This window comes from Haplochromis burtoni, unplaced genomic scaffold (assembly GCF_018398535.1).
Source record: "Haplochromis burtoni strain Fernald_Lab_line unplaced genomic scaffold, NCSU_Asbu1 Contig_422, whole genome shotgun sequence".
NCBI classification, from domain to species: domain Eukaryota; kingdom Metazoa; phylum Chordata; class Actinopteri; order Cichliformes; family Cichlidae; genus Haplochromis; species Haplochromis burtoni.
Genome location: NW_024582783.1, coordinates 101,483 through 118,921, shown reverse-complemented (window position 1 = coordinate 118,921; position 17,439 = coordinate 101,483). Strand labels below are relative to the sequence as shown.

Genomic DNA, 17,439 nt, shown 5'->3' with positions numbered 1-17,439 from the left:
GCGTGCAGCAGCGGCTTCGCCCGGTGATCGGACTGGACCATTTTTTGGTCCCTAGGACCACGAGAGGGTGCTTTTTTTTTCTCAGTCAACAGGAAATGACGTATTTGTTGTCACGTGGTATCGGACGTGTGGGCTGGAAAAAGCAGTCCCCGGTGATCGTGCCCCGGTGATCGCCGCGACGTACCCCGGCAACATGCACTTATTTCGGCCTAGAGGAGGAGCATTTGCCGCCTGGAGACCATTTTCTGGTCCTGAAAAAAAAAATAAAAGGCGATCGAAATGACTGTTGGTGTCAATCTTTGGTCCATCCAAAGGCCTAATTAAAAGTACAATAAAATATAACTTTCAAATGTATTTTATGGAAAATATTTCATTTTTTCCGCCAAAAACGGCCGTGCGCTCATGTGACAAAACCGGGATATAAAGGGTTAAAATCCGCGAAATGTAATTAAAACTTGACATGAATATTTCAAGGAGAAGTAGGTCTAAAAGATTGGCTAATTTAAAGTGGAATAAAATATTAATATATAAATTTTTTATAGCACTTTTTTGGGCGTGGTCGATTGGGACCGATAGTGTGTGCATTTTATGAAATGCGCTCCTGCAAAAAAAAAAAAAGGCGATCGAAATGACTGTTGGTGCCAATCTTTAGTCCATCTAAAGGCCTAATTATAATAACAATTGAATATTACCTCAAATGTTTTTTTTGGAAAATATTCAAGTTTTATGTTTTTTGGGGCAAAAAAAGCAGTGCGCTCATGTGACGAAACCGGGATATAAAGGGTTAAAATCCGCGAAATGTAATTAAAACTTGACATGAATAGTTCAAGGAGAAGTAGGTCTAAAAGATTGGCTAATTTAAAGTGGAATAAAATATTAATATATAAATTTTTTATAGCACTTTTTTGGGCGTGGTCGATTTTTGGCTCTAGGACCTCATAAGGGGTACGTTTTTTAGGTCCTACCATTAAAGAGTCACCGTTAAACATAAAGAAGAAACCGTTTATTTATGGCTGCTGTGGCATCAACCTGACAACAGATTTGATTTCATTATTTATAGTTCCTGAAATCTCTTGGTTTGCTTATTAAAATACAATTTTACAATAATCATTTTTAACTTTTTTAATTTCAGTATTTTACTTTGTAATTGACTTTTTTAATTATTCATCACATTCCCCGTTAATAATTATTATTAAATCACAATTAAGGCGTTTTTTTAAATTCTAATATTTATTCATGGTGCTTTTATTTTGATCTTTTTAATATTGTTTTGAAAAACATTTTAATTATAATTTAGTCATTTTAAATGTTTAAAATATTTGCTTTTTTATTTTAAACATATTTTTAAAACAATCAGTCTATTAATATGTAATTTTATTTACAGCTTAATTAATGTCATTTTTAACACAAGAAAAATCTATTCTGTGTTTATCACATTATTACAGGAGCTGATTTATTAACAGTGCTTTGTCTCAGTTGGACGCTCCGTTCATGTGACCTGATGATGTAATTGGTGTGACATCATATGACCTACGTATGACCTGCAAACTTCCTGTTAACTGCTTTCATTTAAAACTTTTCCTGGTCATCAACCGTCAGCGAGCACCTGCATCCTCTTTGCTCTCTGTGCAGCGCTGCCACCTGGTGGTGAAACACGGCAGCGCACAGACACGCCGAGCCGTGAAGTTTCAGGTGCTTCCGGTTTATTTCAGGCTACAGGTGCGTGACGCTAAAAGCCAAAATGAGCACCCATAGATTATTACATATCACATGAAAAACATATTTACAAATATAAATTAACACATATTTCACCTCCAAAAGACACGGCGATGGTTTCAAATGGTACAAAACTGCTAAATATATATATGTACATATATAGAAGTGATTATGGGATGTCTCATGAGCTTATACTGCACGTAGTGCACGAAACACTGTCGATACCACACTGAGAACGACACACATTCGTAACAGCTTTGGTCCAAAGAGAACTGAAAGACGACGGCTGGAGGAAACTTCTTTTTTTAAACATGCTGCCCTGGAAGAAGCCACGTACGTCCAACAAACACAAATGTCCTCCTGGAGCTAATCCCGCCGAGCGGCGGTCCAACAGTCCTGCTGTGAGGGGGGAACCTGAGGCACCGGAGAGGCGCTGTCCACCTGTGAGTCCAGACCCCGTTTAGACACCCATCAGAGCTGCAGACCTGACGAGGCGAGCACACAAAGCCTCCTGAAGGACGCCAGAGTAGTCGGACTGTGCTGTAAGCGGCGCAGCACCAAAACGCATCCGTGACGCGACCCGAGACGCTTCAGCGATGTGAGAAAAACCGAGCGGACGGTTTCCATCATCTTTTTATCGGGCGACTGAACAAAAAGGATTTTCGGACGAGAAACAAACATAGTGGCGTGGTTTCACGTGGCGCCGAGCGACCGCCGACACCTCGGAGCCGCTGGCTGTGACAGTCAGTGACTGTGGGTGTGGGCGGCGTGTCGCTCAGAAACAATCGGATCAACAATTCTGTCTTCCAGGGTTTTTTGGCTGGTCTGTGGGGAAGCTTGAGTTATCCCCGGTGATCAGGAAGCTCCGAGAAGGACGTCACTTCCTTTCTAAGCAGAAGCAGAGGGTGCAGAAGCCTGCGCCAGCTTCGAGGGGCTTCCAGCCAATGAAATCAATGTGTTATTTACGACATCATCAAAGCCTCATCCTGACTTTGGTTTGGTCTCAGCTGCGTGGGACCTCGGCCTGACCTACTTTCATACCTGAACACCTTCCTGACAAACACCTGACGCTCTCTGTGTTTAAGACAGAGAGAAACCAGAGGTGAGGCGGGAGTGTTTATATGCAGACAACGAGTTTGTTTGCTCGACCTGAGCGTGCTCCGTACAGACGAAACTTTAAACTGCGAGGACGATCCTGCAGGAACGCTGCTTCAAACAAACATACAGACTTTTCCCTCCACGATGGCAGCAACCAGCTGTTAGGTTCATTAGTGTGGAGTCAAACTGTGCTCGTAAATCTTTTTAGAACTTTGTAAACTAAAATATCTAAAGAAACGTTATGTTTGTGCATCTGTAGATGAGAATTTGTGTGTCTAAAAAAATATTTACACAGGTTACACATTTTGTTTGTTAAGGTTACAGATCAGTGTAAACCTCTCTGCTCCCTCTGTCACTTTCAACTTACAAGTACAAATTTTGACCCAATTTTCTTCCTTTCAGCTGATTGGTCAACATCACGTGAATCACAAATTTAACAATCCAATCAGAGAACAGATGGTTTGGCTGTCAGAGTGGAGCTTGACTGAGCTTCGGGTCCTGGAAGGGTAATACATTTTAAAGATGGAGGACAGCGTAATCGTAATTATCGTTACAAGCACAAATTCTCATCTTTAGATACAAAAAAGTAACATTTTCACATCGTTTAGTTTAAAACTGTGTTTGTCAATCAGACGACTCTGAGCCCCTACATTAGCGCCCCCTCTTGGCAGTCGTAATGTATTACATCTCAGAGGAAGGGAACATTTTGTTTTATTGACTTTTTTTAATACATTTTCCGTCCTAACAGGAAGGTCTAAAAAGGTATGAAAGTCGCCTGACCTCTGACCCTGTGAAGGTGACCTGTTTGCAGGTTAAAGGTCGGCAGACTGATCACAGGTGTGAACGGGGTCTGAACGTCAGGGTTCCTACTGCCGACTGTGAGGAGCTTCCTGCTCGATCCGATCTCTCCACCGTGTTTTTGTTTCTTGGAACCGAAGGGTCGCCCTGGAGGCGCCGGGAATGACTGAGTGTTGGATTTCCAGAGAGGTGTAGGAACCCTGAGCTGTTCTAGGAAGCGAGCAGACGCCCGGCTCAGTGGTTCCGGGAGCTGAAGAAGCCCACACTGGTTGGCGACTCCTTCACCGTCACCGTGATGAAGTTGGCTGTGACGTCTGTGACGAACACGTGTTCCAGGAGGCTCCGCGCCGGCCTCCAGTCCGTCTCCGTGTCAGAGTCGGTGGCGTTGTTGCCGCGGCTGGGTCTGCTGTTGCTAGGAAACAGAGCGTCTTCCGTCTCTGACTCGCTGGTGCTAGTCTCGTCGGAGTCGCCGGTGCTGAGCTCGTTCAGGTTCCTGTTCTGAGAGCCGAGCGCGTGTTTACGGCCGTCCTGCCTCACGCCACTATTCCCTCGAGCAGCGCCACCACCCGTCAGTTTGTCCTTCGTCACGCCCTGCTCTGGAGCTCTGCCTCCAGTGCGAGCATCTTTCGCTCCTCCTTTTACGACCATCCCACTGCCACTACTCCGTGGGTTCGCTCTTGCTACCGCTACCCCGCTAGTGTTGCTTCCTTGAAGGCCGCTCGTGGGCGGCAGTTTGCCGACGCTCTGCAGGTTAAGGGCGCGGAGGCTCAGCGCCTGGCTGGCTCTGTCTCGGGGCGACGGCGATGCTGACGATGGCGGTTTGGACAAACTCGTGCTCAGATGCTTGTGTGGAGCCACCCCGCTCTGACCACCGCTGCCATCCTGCCTCCTCTGAGCCAGCAGGGGGCGGTGCACCACTGCGCCTCCTCCAAAGCTGCTGTGCAGTCCCAGCGACCCAGAGGCTCCGCCCTGCTTCAGAGGCGTCACCTTAAAGCCGTCTCCTCTGCCGATCTCCGGGACGGAGCGCTTCAGCTCTGACAGAGAGTTCTTATTCTGTGCGGTGGGCGTGGCTTTGTTTTGGGAGGTGGAGCTGGAGGACAGGGAGGAGGTTGAGAGCGAGCGATTGGTCCAAATGCAGCCGAGCCCACCGGGTTTGGAGGCCTGGGAGAAGGAGGCAGAGGAGGTCTGGGAGGCGGAGCCGGCCTCCTCTCTGGCGCTCCGGCTCAGGCCGGTGTAGGTGAAGCTGGCCGGCTGCAGTGGCTTCTTCACGCTGGCCCGCGGCTCGTCTCTGGGCAGCTGCTGGTGGCGTGGTGGAGAAGGCGGCGGGGGAGGGCGGCTCTTTGCCTGCCTTAGAGCCCTCAGGTCGGGGTGCAGCGGCTTCCTCCCTCGCTTCTTCTTTTGGGGGGTGTCAGGTTTGGCGAGCAGGATCTGAGGCCTCTTCTGAGGGACGGGGTGGACGCGGGGGGCGGGCTTCACCTTCTTTGTGTGCTCTTCATCCTCTGAGGAAGACGAGGAGGCGGTTGATGACAGGCCAGAGGAAGAGGAGGACGAGGAGCGGTCGTCCTTCGTGACGGTGGGCGCTGGCTGCAGAACAGAAACAGAACGGGATGAGCAAGAAGGGTCAGAGGTCATGAGACAGAATCAGGAGGCGGGGTCGGCGTGTTTCACCTGAATCTTTCGAGGTCGGCCTCTCGGCCTCTTTCCCTTCTTCTGAAACAGAAGCTCGCGCTCCTGTTCTCTGGAACAGATCGAAACAAACGTTATTTAAACACGCAGACAGCAAGTCCAAATATTCAACACGTCGTTCTTTCATAAAAACAAGCGTGAAATGATTCGTGAACTGACGCGCGTCACATGTGACAAAGATCTGTCAGTTTGTCTATTTCTTTGATTCTGCTGCTTGTTTCCATTCATTAAAATCATAAATATATTAAATAGTTACATGTACATATATTTATATTTTTCCTTAAATGAAAGTGACGAGAGACGAGAGCGGTCAGAGAGAGGGAGGGGCCACAGGTTGGACCCGAACCTGGGCGCCTGCTCACCCATCAATATGAAATTACATATTGAATATATATTTATTACATGTCCACATAATATAATTATTAAATTGCAATTTTATTAAATACATTCAATATACATCATTCTTTTAAAAGTAATTTGAATATTTGTTATTATTACTATTAGTGTTTAATACATATTAATTCTTTTATATATTATTTACAGATATTTCTGTTTGAATACTAGAATAATAATTTACTAACATATAATATGTAACATTTTTAAAATACATAACATATAATAACATCCATCCATTCGCTTCCACTTATCCTTTTCAGGGGCGCTGGAGCCTATCCCAGCTGTCATAGGGCGAGAGGCGGGGTCCACCCTGGACAGGTCGCCAGTCTGTCGCAGGGCCACCACACACGGACAGACAACCAATCGCTCTCACGTTCACTCCTATGGGCAATTTGGATTAATCAGTTAACCTGTCCCCACTAACTGTGTGTCTTTGGACTGTGGGAGGAAACCGGAGTACCCGGAGGGAACCCACGCAAACACGGGGAGAACACGCAAACTCCACAAAGAGACCTTCTTGCTGTGCAGCAACAGTGCTAACCACCGTGCTGCAGAATATAATAACATATTTCTATATTTTTAATAATAAATTAAATGTATTAATTACATTATATAAATATGTAAAGTATGTAATATATATATTTTTAGTCTTTTAATAATTTATTTATTGACGCCATCATTAACTTTTTAAAATATATATCTATACATTTATCTTACTGTGACAGTAACGTTTACTAATAATGAAATGTATTATTTCATTAATTACATTTATTTTAATATGCAATTAATTCATATGTATATTAGAGACAAAACACATTTTTGTTATTTTAAATCTTTTTGATACTAATAATCGCAGGACTTTTTATTTCAGCAATTATAACTATCAGTAAAATTAAATATATAATTTATCAATTCTGATATGACATGTTTATATTTTTATAAATATTAAATAATATTAAATACATTTTGTTACTATACAACCTTTCTTAACAAAGTTACTTTTAACTGCTTATTTAAATTATGATTAAAAACATTACAAATATTAAGATGTTTAACTGAATGAGCGGCTGGGAGGAGCTCCCTGACTGCTCCTCTCTCAGGCCCTTCAGGTGAGCTTCCACGCAGGTGGACGTGGAGCACACCTGAGTTTACCTGCAGTCTGGGGACAAACTGACCTCTTGTGAAAGGCTGCCAGCAACCGGGGGTCCAGAATGTTCTCCTCGGGCTCCCAGCTGTTGTGCCTGAAAACACGACAAACATTTCACATTCAGGACGGACACGAGCGGGTTTTCTGTGTGGAGCCATCACGGAGGCCCACGCACAGCTGCCAGCGTTATCCACAAATACAAAACATGTCAGCAAATCAACATCAGGCTGCTCGGTGGCGCAGGACCGGCCGAGCCTCAGCTGCTGCGGTCCTGGAGCTGGACGTGTCCGCCGGCAGGCCGTGGATCGACGCCGGCCGCGGATGGGTCGGTACCGGCCGTGCTTCTCCCCCCGTGTGCCGCGGTAGGAGCCTCGGTGGCGACGCGAACCGAGCCGCGGCCCGGCTTTGTTATGACCGTTAGCCGTTAGCAGCTAGCGAGCTACTTACTTGGAGGACCATCCTCTCCACTTCACCAGGTACTCGAACTTTCCCTGCGGAGACAGAACAGTCACAGCGGGCCGGGCCGAGCGGAACCACACCACACCACACCCGGGCCACCGGCGCTGAGCTTACCTTCCTGGGCCGCTTACTGAGGATACACTCCGCGTCAAACACCTGGCCGACGGTGACCCCCTCCATGGCTGCAGCTCCCCGCACTACCAGCGCGTTTCTTCCTGCCGGCCACCGTACTTCCCCTCACAGCGTCAACGACCAGAGCCAGGCTAGCCGGTGAATCGAATCGGCCTCCAGATTACTACTACTAATAATGATAGCATTATAATTATAATATACTGTAATAATTTATTATTGTTGTATATATTTAAGAACGCTAATTAGAAAATACAAATACATATGAACATAAAAGTATATTTACATTTTTTTACATAATAAAAATACAGAAATGTAGATGAACGTGTGTTTTTAACCTGGTGTAACCTGCAGCAGGCTGAAAGGAGAGAAAAACTCAGAGGTTTCAAGAATGACTTTCTAACATTTTAAACTTCAAGCATCATTTCAGCTCAGAGAAAACAGCTGAGTTTCTCCTGATCCCCTGACGCCGTCATTAATGTGTAAATTCAGGATCCACTCCTGCTACACCAGTTAGCGGTTACAAACCAGCTGATCCTAATGGGAGAAGCAGGAAATGCAAACATGTACAGGCAGAGGTGGAGCAAGACATTCCACTTCTTGCTCCGCCTCTGCCTGTACATGTTTTCAATTTAGTTCAATGTCATTTTCCAGAAGTGAAAGTAAACGTGTGAGGGAGCAGAGCTGCAGTTGCGTCCTCTTTGTCTCTGAAAGAAGATTCAGCCGAGTCCATCAGGTTTCTCTTAGCAGCAGTGGTTAGTGCAGCTGATCGCTCTGTTCATCATAGTCACGTTGGCTCAATAGAAATGTGCTCATATACCCACAGATCCACTGTAGAAACATGGAGCTGCTGTTTAAAGGGTCTCATGTGGCTCTGCTCAGGACTTTGGAATAAACCTCTGGGTGTCCACAAGTACCTCCTATCTCATATTCCTAACCTGCTTTCCTTGACCTCGATGAAAACACTGAGGTCAAGGAAAAGTTGGTAGGAGATATGATAAGGACTTAGGAAAAGAGAAGAGCCGTGTGCTGAGAACTGCAGAAGACGCTGATCTTACTTAAACGGGTTAGGACACATGTTCCAACGTGCCAGTGTTTTATGGAGGTCATATAAACCAAACAAAAACCTAACAAAGAGGCTCAGAGTCAGTTTGTGAGTGAAAATTGTGAGCAGAGGTATTTTTGTAGCTGGCGTTACAGCCTGTGTGTTTGTAGGAGTTTCACGTTCAGGAGGACATTTAAATGAGTCATACAAAAATTAATTTGTATGACATTAAGTTTACTGCCAACTGCACAAAACCTATACCTGTTGTAGTTGTGATATTTGCTGCTAGGAGAGTTTCTTTTCAGGAGCGGTGTCATCAGAATAAATGCATAATCAGCTCAAAGCTGTTATCATAGTGTTCAAACTAAAACAATCCATTTTCATGACTGCTGATCAAATTCAGGGTGCCAGATGAAACTGGGCGAGAGGCGGGGTACACCCTGGACAGGTCCGACTGTGCCATTTGAGCACACACTAATAAAAAACTTCGCAATGCAAAAGACTACTTTTACAATTTTTTTTATAATATTAAATTCAATTAAATTTTATTTATACAGCTCAAATCACAACAACAGTCGCTTCATATTGTAAGGTAGACCCTAAAAAAATACATACAGAGAACAACTCAACATTCATAGAGTTTTGGCGACAGTGGGAAGGAAAAACTCCCTTTTAACAGGAAGAAACCTCCGACAGAACCAGGCTCAGGGAGTGGCGGGGCCATCTGCTGTGATTGGTTGGGGTGAGAGAAGGAAGACAGGATAAAGACATGCTGTGGAAGAGAGACAGAGATTAATAATAGAATAGAATAGAATAGCCTTTATTGTCATTGTACAGAGTACAACGAAATTGGAGTGCCACTCCCTTGGTGCAAGTTTCAATAATAAATATAAATGTAAAATATAAAAAGTACAAAAAACCCCCAAAAAAAACAATCGTAAGTACTCAAACAATAGTATGTACAATATATACAGGATAGCAGCATTAGTATAATGACAGTATGGGTCTGTCATTATACTAATGTCTGCTCTGCCCTTCCTGAAGTCCAAGATAAGTTCTTTAGTTTTCGTGGTGTTCAGTTGGAGGTTGTTAACTGAACACCACTCAGTCAGATATGATTCAGTGCAGAGAGGTCTGTTAACACATAGTGAGTGAAGAAGAAACACCCAGTGCGTCATGGGAATCCCCCAGCAGCCTACGTCTAAGAGAGGATTTAACAGGATTTAACTTAAATTTAACTTAGGTTGAATTAAGTTAAATATTAAATTATTAAATTAAGTTATTTATTTAACTTAAATAACAGGCACTTTAAGTGCCTGTTATTTAAGCCAGAGAGTCGATCAACAGGAAGGGAAATATTATACTGAGACCTCAGTGTGGTCTCTGGACTGTCGCACTGGGAAATGGAAATGAGTACAGCGCTGCAGGTCTGTCAGGCTTTAAATATCAGGGGTGATTTCAGACAGAAGGAGCGCAGCAAGAGTGAAAGAGATAGTTTAGAGATTGTTGGAGGCCAAGCTGAAGATGTTCCAAATTTGCATATTTTGGCTGTTTTCCTTAAAATCACATTTTAAATGTAAAATCTATTTTATTTCTGTCAAATTTTCTCTTTTGTGCTTTAAAAATATTTATTTGATTTATTAACTTATATATATTTTAGGTGCTTTTAATGAAAACCAATTAACTACAAACGACTCCTGTTATTCTGGTATTTTTACAGTGACGTTTGTGTTAAACAACATTTCTCAGCGGATAAATTCAGTCACGTGATCCGTTACCCTGCGAAACTCTGCCGACGGAACGCTTCGCTTGTTGCTATGGGGCCGAGCGGACCACATTGTGTGTTACACCGAAGTGTTTCCGGAATCATGTTTGGTAACTGAGCAGAGGTGAATGCCGAAGAAACTCCACAGGTAACTCAACCATGAAGCTCCCACTGAGCTTCTGTAGTTAGTCTACAGTTAGAGTTTAACAACAGGTGAGTGAGCCGCGTGACGTGTGCAGTCAGCCGCTGCAGGTGTGTGTGTATGTTGTCAGATCGCTTTATTTAAAATCAGATTTATTGAGTGCAGATCTGTGAAGCTGATGATCCCCGATAACGTTTCTGCTCTTTGTGGTTAAAGGAGCTACAAACCGCTAACTAAAAGTCGTTAAATTCAGACTGGGCTCTGTTTTACGACGCGGACTCACACAGCAAAAGATCAGAGACACGTTTTCATGATTACCAGTGTCCGTGGAAATATTCGGCGAAGGATGCTTTTGAAAGGCTGAATAAAAGCAGAAAAAAACTGTTTCCTGTTGCGATGATCGGCTGGGAGAGAAGGTCATCGATACTTTCGACTCGGTTACGTTTAAGGAGTTGATGCTTGTCAAGTGTCACATTGGCCGAATTGAAGAGTGACTTTTTCTGTCGCAGGATGTGTATTTATTAAATATGTGTTTATTTTTACATTTGTTTGTAAGACAAGTGTCTTAAAAGTAGGGCTGCCACGATTTGTCGACTAGTCACGATTACGTCGACTATCAAAATCGTCGACGACTGATTTAATAGTCGACGCCTCGTTTGAAGCTTTGTAAGATCCCAAAAGACGCAGGAATAAGTAGCAGGATTTAAGAGTGTAATAACGGACTGAAACAGAAGATGGCAGCACTGCATGTACAAGGATGCCAGCTGCCGTTAAACCCCGAAGAAGAAGAAGAAGAAGAAGAAGAAGAAGCTGTGTCTCAGAATTCATAGCGCGGCCCAGCTCAGTTTCCAACAATGGCGGCAGCTAGTTAGTTTTAATATTACTCTTATTATTCTTTCTGGGTCACAAAATAAACGTTTAACATATTGTCAGGCGAGAATGTAGCTGTGTAAACCTCAAATATCGGCTCAGTTTATCAGGACACCACATATTTTCAAAAGCGCTCCGACGTTTTCGGAGACGTCTGTTACCCACTAGCTCGTTAGCTAGCCGGGGGCTAGGTCACTAGCGCGGTGAGAACACCGGACTCCCGGCAAATTGTTTTCAAACCCACCGCCATCTTTCGCTACTCAGGTTAAATATATATGAGTCACTTAGATAAATTAAAAATGTTATTGTTTGGCTTTTTTTTTTTAGTATTTTATTTGTTCCTGAGTAAATCTGTTTGTCTGAGATTAAAGTTATAGTTTTTACACAGCTGAATAAACGTAAAGCAGACAGCTGATCATCAGAAGTGTGAGATGCTGGAGAATTTACTCCGGTGTCCTGTTATATTTTAGATAGCAAGGAGTTTATTAAACTTCACCGAAACAATCTGCAAATTTCATTAAAATTGAATAAACTATCATCTTGTCTTTATTTTTAGTTAGCACCTTAAAAGCTTAAAGCTGTAAGCTAATGATAGTTATATAAGAGCAGATGCTGCTGGTGCAATAAGCTGTAGTTTTACGTCCAGTGGATGATGATCTGATTAGTCGACTAATCGCATAAATAATCGGTGACTAGTCGACTATCAAAATAATCGTTTGTGGCAGCCCTACTTAAAAGTGAACCTTTTGTAGATGTAGTTTGGGGGTCAGTGTACTGCTAACACTAACACAGTGTGCAATGTGCGGAATTAAAGAGTGACTTTTAAAAATGTGGAAAAGCTGTTTGATAAAGTTTTAGCACATTAAGAACTTTTGTTACCGGGCAACGTTTCTAAATGTGCACATTTTTGAAGTAGAGTGCAGGTGAATATAAAATAAAAGCTCAGTTTACAGACTGTGATGTATCAACATAAAGTCACCAACATTCAAATGATTCTGTGAACTCTGAATAGCCGGTGCAGTTTGGCATGGTGGCATAAAATCGTGTCGTTTTTGAATGGAGTTTGGTTCATTGTTGTTTTCACCTGACGAGTTAAACATGTGGAGAACACATCTTCCTGTTTATTCCACACTAACTCTGATTGTCGTGCAGGTGAGTCTCAGGTGTGACTGACTGCAGCCATGTTGCTGCCTCTGCTGCTGCGGCCGCCCCTCTGCCTTCCTCAGGCCTCGGTGGTATTAACGCGATGCATCCGGACGCTTCGCTGTGGCGCTCCAAGGGGGCTGCGCTCTCAGGCTAAGGACTTCCTGTGGCGGTGGCGTCCGCAGCGCCTCCACAGTCGGGGGCGGAGCAGGAAGACCCAAAGTCAGGAGGAGGAGTGGAGGAACAGGAACAAGACTGCGCTGACCTACATCGCCGCAGCCGGCGTGGGAATGATCGGCCTGGCATACGCCGCAGTGCCGCTGTATCGACTCTACTGCCAGGTGAGCACACACACACACACACACACACACACACACACACACACACACACACACACACACACACACAGCTGCTGAGAGCTCGTTTGAACGCTCAGCTTCTGTCGCCAGGCAACAGGGCTCGGCGGCACGGCAGTGGCCGGACACGACATGGAGCAGGTGGCGACAATGACGCCGGTGAAGGAGCGCGTCATCAAGGTGACGTTCAACGCCGACACGCACGCCAGCATGCAGTGGAACTTCAGGCCGCAGCAGACGGAGATCTTCGTAAGACTTCGCGCTCCGTCTCCATCCTTCATCACTTCCTCCTCCTCCTCTTCCTCACGCACACGCTCTGTCCCCAGGTGGTTCCCGGGGAGACGGCGCTGGCGTTCTACAGAGCCAAGAACCCCACAGACAAACCGATCATCGGCATCTCCACCTACAACGTGGTGCCCTTTGACGCCGGACAGTACTTCAACAAGATCCAGGTAATCAATAATCAGTCACATGATCAATCAATGGGACAACACTCGCCACACTGGACAGGTGAGCAGGAGGTTGAGAGGCGGGGCACACCTGGACAGGTGGCCTGTGTGTCGCAGGACTAACACACACATACTCTAGATTCACACCTTCATGGATGTGTTTGGACTGTGGGAGAGAGCCCTACACGGAGACGCTCCGAGTCCTCTCGGCATGTAAAGCCGTGGCGTTGGCGGGTGATCCGAGCTGGTCGCTATCACACGTGTAACACGTGATCTCTGCTTGTGTGTCTGCAGTGTTTCTGCTTCGAGGAGCAGCGCCTGAACCCTCACGAGGAGGTGGACATGCCCGTCTTCTTCTACATCGACCCCGAGTTCGACAACGACCCGCGGATGGCCCGAGTGGACACCATCACGCTGTCCTACACCTTCTTCGAGGCCAAAGAGGGTCAGATGCTTCCTCTGCCCGGATACAGCTACAGCTGAGCGAGGGCTCCGCCTTTCTCCAAGGAAACGAAGGAAAAAACTGTTCGGATAATCGAGACTCTTCACTCTGTCTGACGTCACATTAAAAGTCGACACTGATCATCAAACGTCCCGATGGAGGAGCTCTGTGCGCCGGAGGGTCGAAGCATTTCCAGGAAGTTACAACATGAAAATGTACAAGAAAACATTTCTTTCAAAAGCAAGAATCACAGAAGTTGGAGAAAAACAAATTGTACATGATAATAAACAAAAAGAAATAAAAAGAAAACATTTACAAGTGTAAAAAAGTGTGAAAAATATGAAAAGTTATAAAAAAGAAAAACCAGAAGAGATCAAAGAAAATTAAATTTATGGAAAAAACTTTAAACCTGAAACAAACACATGAAACTTCCCTTCATGTGTTCATTAACAGATGCACCACTAACCATTATTATTCTGATGATATTTATTCACTTGTTTCTTTTTGTTTTCCTGGTTTCTGTCCCACCTCCTGTTGTTCCAAAGTTTCCTTTCAGCTCTTCATCAGTTCTCGAACATTTAGGGAACATTTAGGGAACATCAGATAAATATCGATGTCTGATTTAAACTTATTAATATGTTTCATTTTCTTTGAGGTTCAAACATTTAAAGTTTTACTTTTAAAGCCTGGAGGAAAAACACACCATGCCCTGTGTGGAAGTGCATGTACAGGTACACGTTTAAACCTGTGCCTGTAACGATATAAATATTTAATAAATGCGGTTGGAAATAAAGTCAAATTAAAGAGAGCGTCGTGCTGAATATATGCAGTACGGGTTCGCTTTTACTCTTCTGTTTATTCTAACATGTTGTCCTGTTTTTACTTTTGTTATCTAAAGATGCCTGAGAGTTTCACAGCTGAGTATTCTCGCAGGATGTTTCCTGTCAGTCGAATCAAATAAAAATGTATTTCAGTTTTTATTTTTTCAGAGTTGGACAGTTTGAACACCAGGGGGCAGCAGAGGAAAAGACGTGACCTGCTCAGAGGTCTTTTTACTGCTTCGTGTCGGCACAGACTGAACTTACACTTACATTTAACTGCAGAACGAAAGAGTTGATTTCACTTTATGTACGTTCAAAGAAGATGCTCTGACACGTCTAAGCTTTGATATATTTTAGGACCCGGTAAAAATCGTCTGGTCCTGATTCTCAGGTTGTTAAATTATGCAAATACAGCCTGGGATCAACAACCGATGAATTATTTTATCATCTAACATTTAACTAAAAGCCAAACTGCAGCAGCAGTGTGAGTTAAACACTCCACCCAGCAGCTTGGAGAACCTTCAGAGAAACTGCAGGAACAGACAGGTTGATGAAATTAGACTCAAGGATGACTCAAGGTTAATTGATTAATCTAAATTGTCACTAGGTGTGAATGTGCGAGTGAATGCGAGTGTGAATGGTTGTCTGTCCCTGTGTGTTGGCCCTGCGACAGACTGGCGACCTGTCCAGGGTGTACCCCGCCTTTCGCCCTATGACAGCTGGGATAGGCTCCAGCGCCCCCCGCGACCCTGAAAAGGATAAGCGGAAGCGAATGGATGGATGGATGGATGGATTTTAAACTGATGCCCGCACGAAGTGAAGTTATTTATTCACCACAAGAACATACAGTTAACAACCTGAGAAAACTCGAACTAAATTAAAGAATTAAAACTTTTTCTAGTGCAAAGAAAAATTTGTTGCTAACCAGTTAAAACTAAACAAAGAAAAAAGAACTATTTACTCTATAAAGGGTTGAACTGAAAGCATTCCTCATGAGCCACAACAAAGAAGTCTTTGAAGACTTTAACGAAGCTTCATGTCACAGATTAATCCATCCGATGCAGAAAATGAATTTCTCAACTATCTAAATCTACCAAAACGAAAGGACGAACAGGTTGTGGCTCTGGATTCTCCTTTTTTTTCTTTTCTTTTTTTAATTTTCTTTTGGATTTTCAAAATATAAAGCAAAAACAAACCCAAAAACAAGCAGGCTCGGATGTGTTGCAGAAAAAACAGTTAACTCAGACAAACATGCACAACGCAAAACAGCACAAGACAGAACACCAAAGCTGGAATAGAGTTTACAAATCTGGGCCCAGTTTAGCCCAGTTTAGCCCAGTCTGGCCTCCACAAAGTGTTCCAGACATTCAAAAGAGAGTCTTTACAGTCTTTGGTGATTTCTTCCATTTGTATTATGGACATCATGTCTGTTACCTTCAACTGAAAGGAAGGAGGAGTGGGGGACTCCATTCCCTCAGGATTAGTCTCTGGGCACCAATCAGACCTAACTCCAACGGCTGCTGCACTGTAGCCTGGAGCAGCTCTGAGCAGGCTGTAGGGCTTCATATATGCGCTGGAATACCAGTGAAATATATTAGACCAAAAGCCTGTGGATGAGGGACAAGACCAAAAAGCATGAAACAACGTCTACCAACCTGTCACACATTAGGGAGACAGAGGGATGAATCTTGTGCAGTCAGATTTTAAATTGAATTAATTGGTGTCTACTGTTTATGGAGCCAGAGTGGATTTTAGACAAACACTTACTCCACATAGATTCAGACACCTTCATCCCTGAGTCCTTCAGCAGTATGCACCACGAAAAATGTAAAAATGAATTTCCCTTTGAGTTGAACAAATGAAGGAAATTTGACAGCAGTGACGTTTGCAGGGTTACTGAATTGGGCTAGCTGCTATATAATGATGTGCTAGGTGATTGCTAGCAACACAGCTATGTTAGCATAACATAAACACAGTAAAGCTGGAGGATGAACGCTAACTTCTTTCCACTCGATAAAAGTTAACGTGAGGGTTCCCGATGGTTAGAGACAAATGCAATCGCATGGCAGGATGCTGTAAACGGACCAAACTTCAGTCAGGAGAACAACTGAGATAATCCATCCACAATACGAGGTTAGTCATTCATATACTGCAACAACACGGGAATAGAGCAGCTGTGATAGAATACAGCATTAATGAATCAATGTTACGGAGGGGTTAGGGAATCAATGAATCAATGTTTTTCACGAGGCAGGTCTGGGCTCGCGCTGGAGAGTCGGCACAGTGGCAGGATGGCTGCTGTGTTGCCTGGGATTACTCCTTATCCCCTACCCAACCCTGTTGCTGGTCACGTGCTCCATAATGTTGTGCTGTGGACATTTATGTGCTTTCTGTGCAGAGGAGTTTTTTTGTTTCCTGTTCTCATGCTGTCCTCCTGCATGAGCAGAGGTCTCTATTTTTCCTCTTGTACTTTCCCATTGTAGTGTACATTTCAGTGGTTTTTTTCTGTAATGCGGCCGTTCTCTGACTTGTATCCCCATGTGATGTCTGTGTTGTGTGTGTAAGGTCGGGGGGCGGGTTCATTCCAACCAGCAACCTGCCAAAGGGCAACCTGCCACTGCATGTGGCAAATAAAATTTGAACTTGAAGTGGAGGAAGCAAGAAGAATGAGCTGAGTAAAGTTTGACTTATCTGACTGTTTTGTTTCGCTTAATGCGCCTTATAATCGGAAAAATACAGTACTTCTTGATCGCTTGTGAACTTTTTTCCTTTTTTCAAAAAACAAAAACAAAAAAACAAATCACAGTTACAGTACATGATGTATATGACATGAAACCACTATTAAAGGCTTGTGTAGAGTATATAAGTATAATCTCATTCAACTGTTATTGACAAAATAAGAGAAATCTTAAGTTTACTCTGATGCTTCACACTTAATAATTAATAATTATCTTCCATTATTATAGCTTCTGTTAAT

The 17,439-nt window shown here is 43.9% G+C and overlaps 2 protein-coding genes across 4 annotated transcripts; one reads left to right on the top strand and one right to left on the bottom strand.

The window, feature by feature from the left end:
* Window positions 1–1,357: 1,357 nt before the first annotated feature.
* LOC102302910 (chromobox protein homolog 2) lies at window positions 1,358–7,950 on the bottom strand. Of its 2 annotated transcripts, XM_005944765.3 has the most exons (5): window positions 7,415–7,601; window positions 7,289–7,332; window positions 6,870–6,935; window positions 5,281–5,350; window positions 1,358–5,196 (listed from the first exon to the last, which is right to left on the bottom strand). In XM_005944765.3, exons 1-5 carry the CDS (start codon window positions 7,478–7,480, stop codon window positions 3,847–3,849), a joined length of 1,596 nt encoding a protein of 531 aa, XP_005944827.1. In that variant the 5' UTR covers window positions 7,481–7,601; the 3' UTR covers window positions 1,358–3,846. The 2 variants fall into 2 exon arrangements, with proteins under 2 accessions (XP_005944827.1, XP_042069069.1); XM_042213135.1 differs by adding an exon at window positions 7,768–7,950 and having other exon boundaries at window positions 1,358–5,350; window positions 6,870–7,332.
* Window positions 7,951–10,259: 2,309 nt separating this feature from the next.
* LOC102302210 (cytochrome c oxidase assembly protein COX11, mitochondrial) lies at window positions 10,260–14,621 on the top strand. Of its 2 annotated transcripts, none has more exons than XM_005944762.3 (5): window positions 10,260–10,387; window positions 12,404–12,735; window positions 12,844–12,999; window positions 13,077–13,202; window positions 13,494–14,621. In XM_005944762.3, exons 2-5 carry the CDS (start codon window positions 12,433–12,435, stop codon window positions 13,680–13,682), a joined length of 774 nt encoding a protein of 257 aa, XP_005944824.1. In that variant the 5' UTR covers window positions 10,260–10,387; window positions 12,404–12,432; the 3' UTR covers window positions 13,683–14,621. The 2 variants fall into 2 exon arrangements, with proteins under 2 accessions (XP_005944824.1, XP_005944825.1); XM_005944763.3 differs by having other exon boundaries at window positions 10,280–10,452.
* The last annotated feature ends 2,818 nt before the right edge of the window (window positions 14,622–17,439 follow it).